A 17,389-nucleotide genomic window follows, 5' to 3' on the forward strand; every position below is an offset into this window, starting at 1 on the left:
GTTTAAAGTTAGTGACACTTAAAAGTGTGTTGCTGTCCAAACTGACATACACGCATAGGAACACAAGCTTTCTTTTGATTCTTCAGGTAGCCATTTTAGGAGGAGTTGAACAAATTATTGTTGTTCAGTCAGTCAGTCAGTCGTGTCCAACTCTTTGTGACCCCATGGACTGCAGCACACCAGGCTTCCCTGTCCTCATACAAATAAATACTAAATTTTGAAAAAGTATGCTCACTATATCTGAAAATGTGCTCAAGTAGTAGAATGAGCCCCAGTTTTTTTTCCCCACTGTTCATTATGATTCCTTATTCTCCTTAAGTAAATAGAAGAGAGACTATTTGCAGAGCTCACTTAACAGTTTTAAGAGTAATGTATATAGTCTACTAGGGCTTCCCTGGTGGTGCAATGGTAAAGAATCCGACTGCCAATGCAGAAGGCATGGCTTTGATCCCTGGGTCGGGAAACTCCCCTAGAGTGGGAAATGACAACCCATTCCACTATTCTTGCGTGGAGAATCCCATGGACAGAGGAGCCTGGTGGGCTGCAGTCCATGGGGTCACAAAGAGTCGGATACAACTGAGTGACTGAACACACACACACATACCCATATATAGTCTACCATCAGTCCCATGGGGCAGGCTTTTGCTGGGGCCTTTAAGGTACTGTGTTCAGGCTTCCACTCAGACCTTTTGTCTTCTCATCAACACGTTGTGTCTGGGTGATTCAGATTTCTCCCTAGTCTACTCCTCCAGTCAGTACTTCCATATATCTAGACTTGAGTCAGATTGCTTGAGTGTTTCAGAGACTCATTGTTGTTCAATCGCTAAGTCACGTGTGACTCTTTGTGACCCCACGGACTGTAGCACGCCAGGCCGCCAGGCTTCCCTGTCCTTCGCTATCTCCCAGAGTTTGCTCAAGCTTAAGTCTGTTGAGTCAGTGATGCCATCCAACCATCTCAGAGAAACATACTCTCCACAGTTCCTATACTGAGCTCGATCTCCCCCACCCTTATTGTATTCCTTGGTTCAGTGCATGGTACTGTTGTCCATACATTTTCTCAAGTCAGAGCAGGGAGTCATCCTAAATGCTCCTCTCTTTTTCTGAGTTACTTTTTGAATCACTACTTGAGATATCTGCTAAACATCTGTTTCTTTCCTGGTTCTTGACATTGGAGCCAGATTTCTCTTTCTAAAATGTTCATCATGTCCCTCTTATTCAAGTCATTTCAGAGTAGTTAATGGACTTGTAAGGTCTTACAGTGATCTAATTCTTGATTTTGAAGCACCCCACCCATTACAGTTTCTTAAAAAGCTGAAATTTACCCATTTCAGTTTTAGAGCTTAGACCTCCTTTCCATAGAATGGTTTTCTGTGACATACCCCTAAGTACAGTTTGGACACCCCTCTATGTACTCTCATAGACCCTTGCTTTTCATTTTTCTTGTCGCCGTCCTTAACTAGTTACATTCTGATTACCCATTTACTCAACTCTCTTTCTTACTAGACTGTGCACTGTGTAAGAGCAGGGACAGTGTCTGTAAATGAATTATCCCTAGTGCTTAGCATGGTGCTGGGCATGTAGTAATGATTCAGTAAATATTTATTGAATGAGTGAATGAATGTTGTAGTAGCAGATCATTTAAACCTCTGCTGGGATATACTGTTTCATTGTCATCAGTTGTATAGCATGTTGTTCAAAATTCTCATTCATCTGTGTTTAAATAGTTTCTGACCACTTCTTCATAGACATCTGCCGCTGCAAATTATTATATTTTAAATGGATCTTTTTAATTTTCTCTCCAAGTTTGCTTTCCCTTCCAGTTTTTTGGGGTTTTTTTTGCATTTTTATTAACTATTTTTTCCATTTATCGAGGTCTCAAATTTTGCAGTTAGCCTTGATTGATTTCTTTTATCCACTCAATTCATTCAGCTTCTGGACTCTTTTGAGTCCTTCTTTGAAATCACTCATTTTTGGCTGCTTTTCCATATCCATTGCCATGATCTAAGCTCAGCCTGGCACCTTCATAAGGCAGGATTACTGCAGTAGTTTCCTGGCGAGCCTGTGGCTCTGGTCTCTTTGTATCCACTTTGTCTGATTCACCACTGCCTGATTAATCTTATTCCTAAAGCATACTTTCATTTTTTTTTTTTTTATTCCTTTGCTTAAAGGTTGTATGGAGTTACTTCTGGTCTGCTAGATGTGGCCAAATCTCTGACCTAATTTCCTTTTCTCCGTCAACCTAAATTCAGTCAGTGGTATAGTACTTTGGGGTATATCTCTGCTTTTATCTTTACTTCTTTTTTCTGTCTGTCTTCTTTATTCTTCAGAATTTGAGTTCTCATTCCCTGTAGTACATGTGGATTTCTAAAATAGCCTCCTAACGGGTGTTTGGGCATTCTGCTTCCTCTAGTTTATCATATGTGTCATTACCAGAGTAACTTTCCTTAAATGCAGCTTTGATCATTGTCCTACACTGTCGGAAACTTTTCATGAGTCCTTTATGAAGGTTGTCTCACTTTTTAGTGTGACGTTCAAGGCTTTCTGTGTCTGGCCCTCTCTACCTTGTCACGTAGCTGTATCTCCCACTATTTTCCCCTGTGGTGTTCCAAGTAATTTTGACATCATTGGAGCTGAACAAATTGGACCACTGTTTAATTTTCTCTGAATACAGCTTATGTTTTCCCATTGCCATGCTTTAGCTAAAGGTGTTCATTCTGTGTGGGACTTTGCTTCACTGCCATTCAGCTTTCTGTACTTGTTAATCTATCCCAAGTATTGCTACCCCTGCAGCCTTTGATGTTTCTGCTTCTACTAGGTGGAATCTTTACCATACCGGAACTTGTATAGCTTTTCTTTTTAACCTTTCTTACAAGCAATTTTATTTCACTTGGAACCTTAACTGGGTTATATACTTTATTCGGTTGTATACTTTTATAAGGATGATAGAAATTGCCTGACATCTTGTATGTATTAGATACTCAGTAAACACTGAAATGAATAGGTATATGTGTATATTGTTGTTTGCTTCATAAACAGTTATTCTGTCCACGGGATTACTTTAGTAGAACTTTTATAGTTTTAATAAAGGATTGTCTTTGACTGTTTTAGTAGCTGACAACTCTCAAAACATACAGTAACACATTTTAAAAGTTGACATATTCAGTGATCTAATACATGGATAAGCAAATTACAGTCCCCACATGTTTTTATGTGGCCTGTGAGCTAAGAATGGTTTTTACATCTGTAAAGAATTTGAAGGCAAAAACAAAGAAAAGTATGCAATGGAGATGATGTGGATTGCAAAGCCTTAAATATTTACAATCTGGCCATTGACTGAGAAAGTTTGTAGATCACTGATCTAGAAACACACCTGATCATCTGCCTGGAATTACTGTTGGTCTTTGGGTATGTGAAATTATCTGTTTCCTTGAGCAGTTTAACAGGCGCTCACCCAGACTGGTGCCTATCCTCTTTGCTTCTTTGAAAACGAATTGTTAGGCCTGGCTTCAGGAGAATTTTGAGTGACACGTAAATCTCCTCAGGGCTCTTTGGCACTTGGCAGTATCTCACACAGATAACCAGATACAAATGAGCCATTTCTTTCCATTATGATCCTTCATCAGAAGTCTGTCGGGATTGCACATCTGGTGACGTTAGATGTCATTCAGAGCAAGGCTCTTAGCATATTTCAAGAATGTTAATTGCTGAGTTGTGGCTGAAGCAGAAGGGTTTAATAATGTCCTTGAGTTGCCTTAAATGTACATGGACCCAGAATTTGAGAACTGGAAAAGGTCTTAGAGATCAAGTAAAGCATGGTCATTAAGAACACGAGCTGTGGAGCCAGACTGAATGGCTCTTCTACTTAATCCTCCCTGTGTCTCAGTTTCCTTACCTTTAAAGTGGGGATAAGAATAGTACCTGTTTCACAGGGTCTCGTGAGTATTATGTATGTTAACCTTTAATGTTAATATAAAACATTCATTTAGCGTGAAAAACAACACTGCCTGGAATACTGTGAATGCTCCTACATGTTACTTTGTGTTTAGTTATTATTGTTTATCATTGTTTATATTAGTAGTAGTTTCGTCTCATTTTATTGTTAAAGAAACTAAGACCTAGAGGAGTTAAGTGGTTTTCTTCACTTCCATGACAGGCGGAGTGGATTAAGACGTAGAATTCTTTCTATAATGTGTTGCTTTTAGTTGTATGTGAGTGTGGATAAGTTTTTGGTAGAAAAGATGTTCGGCAGCTTTTTACATAAAATAAGAACAGCTAAGTGGAGTGTCACCAATCATTTCTCGTGAGAATCTTAAGTTTATTTCTGGTATCTTTGCATAGCTCATTTATAGGATTGTCTCCTGTCTCTTCAGCTGCCCTCATATGTAGATTATTTCATAGCCAACTGTCTCTCTTTTTGATTGGGTTGAAATTTATATAACATGAATTTATGCTTTTTTTGGGGGGGGGGGGGAGGCTTCACTGCACAGCTTGTGGAATCTTAGTTTCCCTACCAGGGATCAAACCCAGGCCCCAGCAGTGAAAGCACCGAGTTGTAACCACTGGACCACCAGGGAATTCCCTAAGCATTTTAAAGTGTGTGAGATTCAGTGGCATTGGGAACGTTCACAATGTTGTGCAAACACTATCTCCATCAAGTTGCATAACATTTTTATCACAGCAAAAGAAAATGCCATTAAGCGTTCACTCTCCATTTTGTGTCCCCCAACCCCCAGCAACTACCAACTTGCTTTTCTCTCTACGGTTTCACTTATTCTGAGTATTGAATATAAAGGGAATCATACAATACATAACCTTTTATGTCTGGCTGCTTAGTGCTTTTGAGGTGCATCCAAATGTAGTATGTGTCAGTACTACTTTTCTTGGCTGAGTGATATCCCATTGTATGAATATACTATATTGAGTTTATCTGTTCATCTACTGATGGATGTTTGAATTGTTCCTACCTTTTGGCTGTTGTGAATAGTGCTGCTGTGAACATTTATGTACAAGAATTTGTTTTCAGTTCTTTTGGCTTTATACCTTGGAGTGGAATTGCTAGATGACATAGTGATTCTATGCTTCACTTTTTGAGGAATTGCCAAACTTTTTTCCATAGCTGCTGACCACTTTATGTTCCCAACAGCTAGGGTTGACAATTTCTCCACAGCCTTACCAACATTATTTTTTGTTTTTTCCAAATTTTAAATTTTATTTTTATTACAAAATATTAAGTGGAATCTCATTGTGATTTTTGAATTACATTTTCCTAATGACTAGTGATATTGGGCTTCTTTTCATGTGTTTGTTGGCTGTTTGTATATCTTTTCTGAAAGTGTCTCTTTGAGTCCTTTGCCCAGTTTATAATTGGGTTGTCTGTTTGTTGTTGGGTTGTCAGACTTCTTTATGTATTCTGGATATTAGACCTTTATCAGATACATGATTTGAAAATATTTTCTCCCTTTTTTTGGATTTTTTTTTTTTTTTTTTTTTGCTTTCTTCATAGTGTCTTTTGTTGCACAAAAGTTTAATTTTGATGAAGTCTAGTTTATTATTTCTTTTGTTGCTTATGCTTTGGCGTCATATTTAAGAATCCATTGGCAAATCCGAGGTTTTATAGATAACCTCCGAGGTTATATAGTGTTCATCCACTGATGGATGTTTGACTTGTTCCTACCTTTTGGCTGTTGTGGATAGTGCTGCTGTGAACATTTATGTACAAGAATTTGGGTTCAGTTCTTTTGGCTTTATACCTTGGAGTGGAATTGCTAGATGACATAGTAATTCTATGCTTCACTTTTTGAGGAATTGCCAAACTTTTTTCCATAGCTGCTGACCACTTTATGTTCCCAACAGCAGTATACTAGGGTTGGCAACCATTAGGTGCCTTAATGGTTTTATTGTTTTAGTTTTTACACTTAGGTCTTTGATCCTAGTTGCAATTTTTGTATATGGTGTTAGGGATGGGTCCAACTTTATTCTTTTGCATGTGGCCATTTAGTTGTTTCAGCATCATTGTTGAAATGACTGTTCTTTCTCAGGCCTGACACCTTTGTTTAAAATCAGTTGACTTAGATAGATGAATTTATTTCTGTATTCTTGGTTCTATTTCATTGATGTATATGTCTGTCATTATGCCAGTACAACGCTGATTTGATTAGTATTGCTTTGTAGCAAATATTGAATTGGGAAATATGAGTTCTTCAACTTGATATGTTGTGTTGACTTGATTTTCATTTATCAAACCAGCTTAACATACCTTGGGTAAATACCATTTGTTCCTGGTATATAAATCTTTTTCTAGAAAATTACTTTAATTGTGAAATATACATAATATAAAATTCGCTCTCTTAACCATTTTAAGTGTACAGTTCGGTGGCATTAAGGACATTCACCTTGTTTCACCACTATCACTACTGTCCATCCCCAGAACTCTTTTTGTCTTGTGAAACTGAAACTCTCTATCTACCATTTAAGTAATAACTCCCCATCTCCCTCCTCCTCAAGTCTCTGGTACTCACCCTTCTACTTTCTGTTTCTATGAATTTGACTGCTCTTGGTACCTTAAATAAGTGGAACTACATAATATTTATCCTTTTGTCACTAGCTTGTTTTACTTAACATAATGTGTTTAAGGGTCATGCGTGTTACAGCATGTGTCAGAATTTATTTCCTTTTTAAGGATAAATAGTATTATGTTATATGAATATACCATATTTTATCTGTTCATCTGTTGATGAACACTTGGGTTACTTCCACCCCTCGACTACTGTGAATAACGCTCCTATGAACATGGGTGTACAAATTTCTCTTTCTTTGAGTTTTTGCTTTCAGTTCTTTTGGGTATATTCCCAGAAGTAGAATTGCTAGACCAGATTAGCTTTGCTAATACATTTGGCTCTTGAATAACATGTGTTTGAACTGGGCAGGGCTACTTATATGTGGTTTGTTTTTTTTCCCCAAGAAGTCTGAACTACAGTACTACATAATGTACAGTTGGTCAAATCCATCGATGCAGAACAATGCATATGGAACTGTGGGTACAGAGAACTGACTGTAAAGTTATATGTGGATTTTTAACCATGTAGGGGTCGTTGCTCCCACCCCCTCTTTGTTCAAGGGTATTTTGTTAAGGATTTTTTTCTCTATAATGTATGTATATATGTTTTTTATATATATATGGGATATTGGTCTATAATTTTCTTGTGATGTTATTATCTGGCTTGGGATCAGGGTAATACTGGTCTCATAGAATGAGTTAAGAAGTATTTCCCCCTCTTTCATTTTTTGGAAGACTTATAGAAGGATTGGTGTTATTTTCTCTTTAAGTGATTGGTAGATTTTGCCAAATTATGCAGTTCTGGGCTTTTCTTTGCTGGGAGTTTTATAATTACTGATTTAACTTCTTTAGTTTTGTTATAACTTTGTTAAATTAACATTTGTTGAGTAGAGCACAGAAAACCACAAGAGAAATTGAAATAGAGACGTTTGTTACTCATAGATTCTGGAGGAATTATTGAGAAGGCTTTGAAGTGGCCACATGGGGAGGTCAAGACAGAGTGCAGACAGAGAAATGGAGGATCTGGGACATATGTCTTTTTTAGAGTCTGTCTGTAGAGTGCTTTGGGGTTCCTGGGCTTGGGTGGGTTGTTTAGTTCAAACCAAAAGAGCAGGGAGTTGGTAAGCTCCATGGGGATTTTTATCTAAGGGGCATGTAGAGCATACAGGTCCTGGGAAGCAGGGGAGACTGTTGATCACAAGTATTAACAGAATCTACATTTGCTTGTAACTCTGCAGCCTGTGATCTAGGGCATGCACTTCCCTAAAGAGGGGTCTAGTGTTGGTGTAAGGTCCTAAAGGCTACTTGGCCAAACAAAATGGATGTCAAGGCGGTGATACCATGGAGTAACCTAGCTAAACTCTTTGACAACTCGTGGATCTGTCCAGATTTTCTGTTTTTTCTTGAATCACTTTTGGGAGTTTCTGTTTTTCTAGGAATTTTCATTTTATCTAGGTTCCCTGAGTTTTTGACATACAATTGTTCATCAGTTCAGTTCGGTAGCTCAGCCATGTCCAACTCTTTGCAACCCCATGGACTGCAGTATGCCAGGTTTCCCTGTCATTACCAACTTCTGGGGCTTCCTCAGACTCATGTCCATCGAGTTGGTGATGCATTGGTGATGCCATCCAACCATCTCATCCTGTCGGCCCTTTCTCCTCCTGCCTTCAATCTTTCCCAGCATCAGGGTCTTTTCCAGTGAGTCAGTTCTTCACATCAGGTGGCCAAAGTGTTGGAGTTTCAGCTTCAGCGTCAGTCCTTCCAGTGAAGATTCAGGACTGAGTTCCTTTAGGATGAACTGGTTGGGTCTACTTGCAGCCCAAGGGACTCTTAAGAATCTTCACCAACACCACACTTCAAAAGCATTGATTCTTTAGCGCTCAGCTTTCTTTACAGTCCAACTCTCACATCCATACATGACTACTGGAAAAACCATACTTTGACTAGACGGACCACTGTTGGCAAAGTAATGTCTGTCTACGTTGATCATAGCTTTTCTTCAAAGGAGCAAGCGTCTTTTAATTTCATGGCTGCAGTCACCATCTGCAGTGATTTTGGAGCCCAAGAAGCCTCTCACTGTTTCTATTGTTTCCCCATCTGTTTGCCATAAAGTGATGGGATGCCATGATCTTAGTTTGTTGAATGTTGAGTTTTAAGCCAACCTTTTCACTTTCCTTTTTCATTTTCATCAAGAGGCTCTTATAGTATTCTTCTATAATTAATATTTCCTGTCTTTATAAGATTAATGGTAAAGTTCTCACTTTCATTCCTGATTTTAGTGATTGGAGTGTTCTCTCCTCTTTTCTTGGTTGGTCTGGCTTAATGTTTGTCAGTTTTATTGGCTCTTTTCACAGAACTAAGTTAGTTTTATTGATTTTTCTCTATTGTTTTTTATTCTATATTTCATGGAAAGGGTTAGTTGCTCAGTCGTGTCCGACTCTGTGACCCCATGGACTGTAGCCCTCCAGGCTCCTCTGTCCGTGGAATTATCCAGGCAAGAATACTGGAGTGGGCTGCCATTCTCTTCTCCAGGGGATCTTCCCGACCCAGGGGCTGAATCTGGATCTCCCGTGCTCGCTTCGGCAGCACATATACTAAGATTGGAACGATATAGAGAAGATTAGCATGGCCCCTGTGCAAGGATGACACGCAAATTCGTGAAGCATTCCATATTTTTGAAGACCCAGAGGAATGGGATGAGGAGGGAGGTGGGAGGGGGGATCAGGATGGGGAACACATGTAAATCCATGGCTGATTCATGTCAATGTATGGCAAAAACCACTACAATATTGAGAAGTGATTAGTCTCCAACTAATAAAAATAAATGAAAAAAAAAAAAAATCTGGATCTCCCATGTTGCAGACAGACTCTTTACCGTATGAGCTGCCAGGATCTCTGCCCTAATCTTTATTATTTGCTTCCTTCTTACTTTGGGTTTAAGTTTTCTTTTTATTGTTCCTTAAGGTGGAAGATTACGTTACTGATTCGAACTCTCTCTCCTTTTTCTTCTTTTTAATGTAAAATTTACAGCTGCACTTATCACTCTGAGCACTTTTTCACTATATCCTATGTGTTTTATATGTTGTACTTTTATGCAACATAGCATTTAATTATTAACCTTATGATTTGTTCTTTGACCCACTGGTCATTTAAGAGTATGTTGTTTAGTTTGCAGTTTGTGAATTTTCCAAGTTTCCTTTTGTTACTGATTTTTAGTTTCATTACATTGTGATCAGAAGAGATATTTTGTATGATTTCAGTGTTTAGAAATCTATTGAGATTTTCTTTGTGATAACATATGGTCTATCCTAAAGAATATTCCATGTGCATTTGAGAATATTTGTATGGTTGTTGTTGAGTGGACCATGCTATATACATTTGTTAGGTCTATTTGGTTTATAGTATTGTTGATATTTTTTGTTTCGTTCTTTCTCTTTTTTATGGTTGTGCTATCCATTGTTAAAAGTGGGATGTTGACTTCTGCTGTTTCTCATTTTAGTTTTGTAGTTTTGACTTCATATGTTTTATGTTGTTAAGTACATATATGTTTATAGTCATTTATATCTTGATCCTTTTAAAACTGCATAATGTCTGTTTTGGTCATTTGTTTTCTTTTAATGTCTATTTGTCTGATATTAGTTTACACATTCCAGTTCTCTTTTGGTTACTACTTACATAGAATATCTTTCCATCCTTCCATTTTCAACCGATTTATATGTTTTTGATTCTAAAGTACATCTCTTGTAGATAGCATATTGTGGATCATTAAAAAGAAAATCCATTTGGCCAATCTCTGCCTTTTAATTGTAGTGTAATTTAATTCATTAACACTTACTGTAATTACAGATGGAAGGACTTCTGCCATTCTTTGATTTGTTTTCTTATTTCTTTTTGTTCCTCATTTCTTCCATTACTACCTTCTTTTGTATTAGTTATTTTCTCATGTAACATTTGAGTCCTTTCTCTTTTCTTTCACTATGCATCTTTTAGTTATTTTCTTAGTGTCTGCCCCAAGGGTTATAGTTGACATCTTAATTTGTAAGTTTAGCTAAAGTTAATATTAGTGTTAGTATTATATAAAACTTTTCTTCTCTATGGCTCTGTTCCCCCATTTTTATCATCACGTTACATCTTTATTATTGTGTACCCATAAGGGTAGATTTATAATGATTGTTTCATTTATTTGCTAATTGATTGATATTAAATACTAAACCACTCTTGCATTCTTAAAATAAATTCAGTCAAAATGAAGTGTTGCTGTTTTATCCTTATAATGTATTTCTGGTTCAACTTTCTAATGTTTTGCTAAGATTTTTGTGTCTGTAATCATGAGGATATTGGCTTATAATTATCTGTGTGTGTGTGTGTGTGTGTGTGTGAGAGAGAGAGAGAGAGAGAGAGATAAGGTTTAGTGTCAGAAATGTGGTTGGAAATTGTTCCTTTCCACTCTGTTTTATGAAGGGGTTTGTACTAAATTGATGATATTTCTTAAACATTTGATATAATTCAGTGAAGCAACCTGGACCAAGACTGTTTTTGTGGAAAGATTTTTCAACTACTTATTCACTTAAAAATAGTTATAGAGTTATTACTCAGCTATTATCCATTTTGGCATGTTGTAGCTGAATTTGTCTAATTAATCTAAGTTGTCAAATTTGTTAGCATGAAGTTCTTCATGATATTCTCCTAATAACCTTTTTAATATCTGCAGCAATGTAATTTTTGGAAAATGCTTATATTAGCATTATAGCAGGCATACAGTGCTTATTACATACCTTTGATTTTACAAATATTAGCTCTTTTAGTTCTCATGACAATTTGTGAGGTAGATAGTATTATCATCTCCATGTTATAGATGAGAAACCAAAGTTAAACTGAAAGAAGTTAGGTGCCTTGCTCAAGCTTACAGAACTGGTGTGTTAAGGGCTTAAATTGTAATCCAGGTGGTCTGGGTCCAGAGTCCTTTTTTCTTAACTACTATTTACTTTGCCTTTCTGAAATGCCAGATAGCTGTTCTGTTCTTCTTAAGAAATTGTGCTATGTTCGCTGTAGAAACCATCCTTGCTCCCAACACCTTAACACCACTGAGTGGAATTATTTGTTTCAGGTATTCCTAATTAAAACTTGGAATGCCTTTTCTCCCATAAAAACATTACATATGTTGGCTAGGCATACTTGAAATATTATTGTTAATACTCTTCTTCAGCCACATAATATGTTAAAAAGACTTCTGGGGTTTCGCTGGGAAGTTTACCAAAATTTATAATGTGAAACATTGTTTCTGTGGGAAAATATTAGAAGAAATTTATTTTAAATTCACTTGCCTAAAATGTTAAACTTCAATTATGTGAAAGTGTTTCTTAATTTCTTAATGATTTGAACCTACTGAGTTATTATTAAATCATAATTTAAAAAAGACAAACATCATGATTAATATGGACACATATTTTGTTTTACTTTGATTAATTTGTTGATCAATGTCTTTTAGGGTTATTCAAATGTTCAGAAGAATATTCTTCTTCAGGTGGATCAGAACTGTGTTCGCAATTCTTATGATGTCTTCTCTTTGCTGCGGTAAGAAACTTCTTAGAGTCCTCTTGCATTTTCTAAAGAATCTTCCTCATTCTGAGTTTGTGACATTTCAGTGTGAGGAAACGTATGGGAGCTTTAGAAGCGGTTACTCAGACTTAGCATTTTTTAGTGAGAGGTTCATAAATTTTGTAGCTACAGTTATTTAAGTTTATCTCTTTTACAAAGCCTTTCAAATGCCATTTTTTTCCTGCGGACAGTGGGAGAGAATGATTGGAAGCTAGTGATCTTAAAGTAGGGACATGAGCTGTTTCCGGTCTTCTGCACTATAAAGAACAGCAACCAGAGGTATAAAATTTAGACTTATCAAAATTTTAACAATGATGCCATTACTTAGAAAAGCTCTGCAATAGGCCTAGACATAGCTTAGAGTTTTGACCTGCTGTAAAAGAATCATGTTTGGCAAGTCAAAGAGCTTTGCGTGAAGCTCATGTGCTCAGAGGCTTAGCTGCCTCAGCTCTGTATTTTCATAATGTCTGGGTTTAATTTTGTAAGATTTTTAAATTTGGTTTTAATTTTCAGTGTGGTAGATCATCAAGGACATTTTCCCAGGAGGCAGGCTACCAAAATAAATGCAGTTTAAAATAAAGTTAACAGTGACACTCAACCTGTGTTCACCCTACTCAGACAGATGGTTCATTGAAACTCGATTTTGGCAGTCTTTTCCTAATGTTTACATAGCACATCATAAATTTCAGACCATTAGACATCCTCTATATATCTGTTGGAGGAAGAGTCCAGAAAGATGATTGAACCCTTGTCCAGTTGGATGGTTGTTTATTTTGTAAACGTTGTTAAATGAGCCTTTCCTTTGCAAATCTTGAATCTTGTTATACAGAATGATAGAGAGTTTGGTCACATGGACTATGTAAATTGCTCTTAAGAGACAATGATTTCAACTAAAGTAACCACACACATTTGATGGCTTTTGATTTTTACCTGAGAGATCCTTTGACTTCTTAGGATATGTACCAGAATGGATGGAATTTAGTAATTGAATGGTAGAGATAGAAAACAAGTTGTGTCAAAATATATTGCTCTTATTTTGAGCCTATTCAGTTTGGATTACATTGAGTTTTAAGTATTGAAAAGAGGGATGCACAGAAATAGTTTGAATTGTGAGTAAGCCACTAATATTTCTTGGCCTATTTTCCTCAGTAAGATGAGAGTTATAGATACTATTATGTTTAAAGATATTTTTGAAGTGTGAGAGTTTATTATGTTATTAGAGAAATCAGTAAAGTTAAAAGCAAAAGGAACACAGAGTCAGTGAGAAGAAGAGAATTTGGGAAAGGTGGTATCATAGAATCTAAGAAAACAGAGATTTAAGGGGTATTGAAGGCCCTGGTGGCTTAGTGGGTAAAGCGTCTACCTGCAGTGCGGGAGACCAGGGTTCGATCCCTGGGTCGGGAAGATCCCCTGGAAAAGGAAATGGCAATCCACTGCAGTACTCTAGCCTGGAAAGTCCCATGGACGGAGGAGCCTGGTAGGCTACAGTCCACAGGGTCGCAAAGTTTGGACGTGACTGAGCAACTTCACTTTCCTTTCCTGAAGGCTCTGTATAGTAATGATTCAGGAAAATAAGAGCTGAAGAAAGACTGTGGAATCTTGGGAATCAGCTTGGTATAGTGGAGAATGTGTTGACTGACTTGCCTGTGATTTTAATTATCCTTGATTTATCCTAATTCATTTAACCTCTTTGATGTTCTAAAATATAGAAGCAGTGGTGTTACAGTTTGTTTAATTTACAAGCATTTTCACATCTGTTACCTTTTTATCCTAGAAGTTTTCTGTGTTCCCACATCAGGGATCAGCTTTTGTCTTCCATGTAGAAGCTGAGGCCAAGGGGCAGTCAATTACTTATCAGTACTTAGCTGAGGGGACACACACCAAGAAAGAGCCAGACTGGAGATTGGTATGAAGGTTATCTGGCAAACAAAATTTGCAAACCCTTTTCATGCTCTGACTTATCCTAGACTGGTGGTTATTGGGTGCATGTAGCATAATGATAGAGAAAATTTCTGAAAGTCATAGAGCCCTCCATAAATTCAAAATCATAAAATTAGTTTGGTAGTTGCTCAGTTAATTAACACTGATCTTGCAATGAAATGTCTCTGGGGAGTTTCACTTCTGGAGTGCCTTCTAGATTCCTTAGGTGTGTCAGCAGTTAGAATAACCTTGTTAATAATGGCCTGCTCATCACCTTTATGTAAATCTTTTGTAGCTGGTAACACAGATATACTTTTTTCTGAACCAAATCTAATGTCTGTTTATCAAGTAAATTGGCTGAACCCGGAAAGTTACTCTGGAGCTAGAAACTTTAAATTATACTTGTCAATGTTAATGAGTAAAATGGAACTTTCTTTGCAAATTCACACAGTTCAGAGTAATTGTCATGTATCTGCCTAATTAAAAGTTCTTTTCCCACTGTTCTTATCATGAGATACATATTAAGTGATTGTTGAGAAAGTTAATGTGGTGCTAATTAATTTTGTTCATTGTTTCCCCTCCTTAACTCAGGCAACATTGTTCCTGGAGGGAGTAATTTTTTAAAATATACCTTTTTCTTTCCTGATGATTTCTTTTTTTTTTTAATTGTTACTTCTCGATCTGTGATTTTATGGAAAATACAGAGTCTGAATTTTTTAATATGACTTACTCCACAAAATTCTCAGTACTGTTTGGAGTCAGGGTTAGAACCCACGTCTGCTGTTAGTAACTCTCACTGTGTTTTTGTGTTGGTAGCTGCTATGAATTGATAATGTCCCACCTTTTATTTGTAAATGTCATACAAAAAAGTAGGAAATTTTGACTAGGTAAAGGCTGCTTTTAGAACATCTATGACCCTAGCTAGCATTATAGCCCCTTCTGATGGATGTGTTGTACCACATTTTGTAGGAAAACAATGACCTGAGGTTTTACTCTTCTGCCAACAGTTAGGAATTTAGACTAATTCCAGTGTTACCAAAAAAGAGCAGATCTTTCCAAATTTACATTCAGTATGTGTGATGGTAACTGATTTCTGCTTCCTAGCCCTTGGAAATCCCTGGATTAAGCATTAGTTTTCATGTAAGCAGACATTTAATTAGGAGACCCTTCACTCGTTGTCACATTTCATACTTTAGGATGTTCACCACAAGGTGTCAATGTTGCTCTTTAACTGGCATTTGAAATTTCCTTTATTTTACAGTTTTGAAGTGTGAAAAGTAGACTTATGAATTATAAGTGAGCCTTTAATTTAGAAGTTAACTTTCCTTCTCTTTTTTATTATTCCTTCTAGGTTAATGAGTTTATAAACAGCTTTCTCTTTCGGGATCTGTTGATTTAAAAATTTTTTTATTTATTGTTTACTGTGTTGGTGATAGGCAGTTGTTGAAAGATTGCACGGAGAGGAGTGACATGCTCAGGAGTGAATTTGATTCTAACCATGATGATAGTATGGAAGAGACCTGAGGGACAGGTCTAGAAGCAAGCATATGGCTGTAATCCTACCTGTCCTCTGGAATTGAAAGATTATTTTTAGTGTTTAAAAACGTTTTTGTTTTGTTTTCCCTTTCATACTTCCTCAGAAAGGTAACTATTGTATTAAATTAAGCGAGACTAATTGTTTTCTCTGAGTATAGTTTTCTTTCTTTTTTTTCTTCTCTTTTGACATGGCTTCCTTTTACCTGTTTAATAAATGAAGGTATGGTGGAGAAACCATGGGCTTTGGTCCTTCATCTAGGTTCCAGTCCTAAATCGCCAAGTTACTTTGGGCAAGTTTCTTAACTTTGGTATGCCTCAAACTGTTCTTATAAAATGGGGGTGATATTGCTGTCATAGACATGAGAATTAAAGAAGGTAAAATAGATTAAAAGATCATAGGACAGTTACTGGCACATAGTAGACATTCAATAAATAATAGTCTTCATTTCCCCCTTGACTTCTTCCACCTTGAAATTAGCATTCTTCTCTGTTCCAGTGTTCCCTTTATATATTACTGCTAGGTTTTCCAATTTTTGGCATAATTTCCCTTTCTGTTCTTGCCATTCTAATGCCTACCACCTCTGTTTTTAGAATTACTTTTGTTAATGTCTAACAGTCATGATAAAAATTATTTAACATGTGCATGTCTTGTCTCCCTGATAGCACTGAAAACTACTTGAAGGAAGGGGTTGTTTCGTAGGGCTATGTTGTCTCCTCTCCATCTTACTGACATTATGTTGGAGTTACTGTGGATTCTGTTGTGATCCCGGAGCTCTTGGTCCTGTGGATCCTGCATTACTCTTTCTCCCTAAGGACTCTTTTTAATTACCACAACTTCAACCACCACAGCCACATGTTAATAGCTCTCAAAACTATGTCTCTAGTTCCAAGTTTTCTTTTGGATTTCTGCTCTGTAGTTTCCAGGGATCAGTAGACTTTCATGTTCTGTAGGAACCTCAACCATAACAAGTCTGGCTTAATCTCCATACACTGGCCTGATCTTTCTCTTCCTTTTGTTTTCCCTGGTTTCTCTAGTAGTAGCATCAGCATCTCAGGCTCACTAGTGAGCATACCGTTCTTTGTTCTCATGTCTGTTTTCCTGAACTATTTCCTGACCTCTGATCTTCCTACTTTCAGTTTTTCTTTCATGCAATTAATAGATATTATTTTAAAAAATCACTTGTTTATTTATGGCTGTGCTGGGTCTTTGTTGTTGTGCAGGCTTTCTCTAGTTGCGGTGATCAGGAGCTACTCTTTGTTGTGGCATGCGGGCTTCTCATTGTGGTGGCTTGTCTTGTGGAGCACAGGCTCTAGGCACACAGGCCCAGTAACTATCATAAAGGCTTAGTTGCTCCACGGCACGCAGGATCTTCCTGGATCAAGGATCAAACCTATGTCCCCTGTGTTGGCAGGTGGGTTCTTAACCACCGGACCACCAGTAAAGTCCTATTATTTATTGAACATTTCCTTTGTGTTAGGAACTATGTTAAGATTTATATGAATTGACTCTTCTAATTTTTACAACAACCCCATGTGGTTAGAAATGTTTATTCCTGTTTACAGATGAGGAAGTTGAAGCACAAAGCAGTTGAGTGGCTTATCCAAGGTTATACAGGTGGTTCATGTTAGTCTGTATTTAAACCTAGTTTAGCTCCTGAGCTTGTGTTCATAACCAGCATGTTTTACTACCTTATTTTTTCACACTGCTTTAGTACAATTCATCTGCCACATTGCTGCCAGAATGATCAAAGATACATCAGTTTTGTCACTCATTTGATT

At 37.0% G+C, this 17,389-nt stretch overlaps 1 protein-coding gene and 1 non-coding gene across 4 annotated transcripts in view; both read left to right on the forward strand.

The window, feature by feature from the left end:
* UVRAG (UV radiation resistance associated) overlaps nucleotides 1-17,389 on the forward strand; it is a 316,126-nt gene that overhangs the window by 70,076 nt on the left and 228,661 nt on the right. For all 3 annotated transcript variants that reach the window (XM_061150663.1, XM_061150645.1, XM_061150654.1), the window contains one exon: nucleotides 12,045-12,130. In XM_061150663.1, the coding sequence (XP_061006646.1) occupies nucleotides 12,045-12,130 (86 nt within the window). The remainder of the gene's footprint in view (nucleotides 1-12,044; nucleotides 12,131-17,389) is intronic.
* LOC133065101 (U6 spliceosomal RNA) lies at nucleotides 9,127-9,233 on the forward strand. The gene has a single exon (XR_009694845.1). It is a non-coding gene; the product is annotated as a U6 spliceosomal RNA (small nuclear RNA).

Source organism: Dama dama, chromosome 1 (genome assembly GCF_033118175.1).
Source record: "Dama dama isolate Ldn47 chromosome 1, ASM3311817v1, whole genome shotgun sequence".
Lineage (NCBI taxonomy): Eukaryota > Metazoa > Chordata > Mammalia > Artiodactyla > Cervidae > Dama > Dama dama.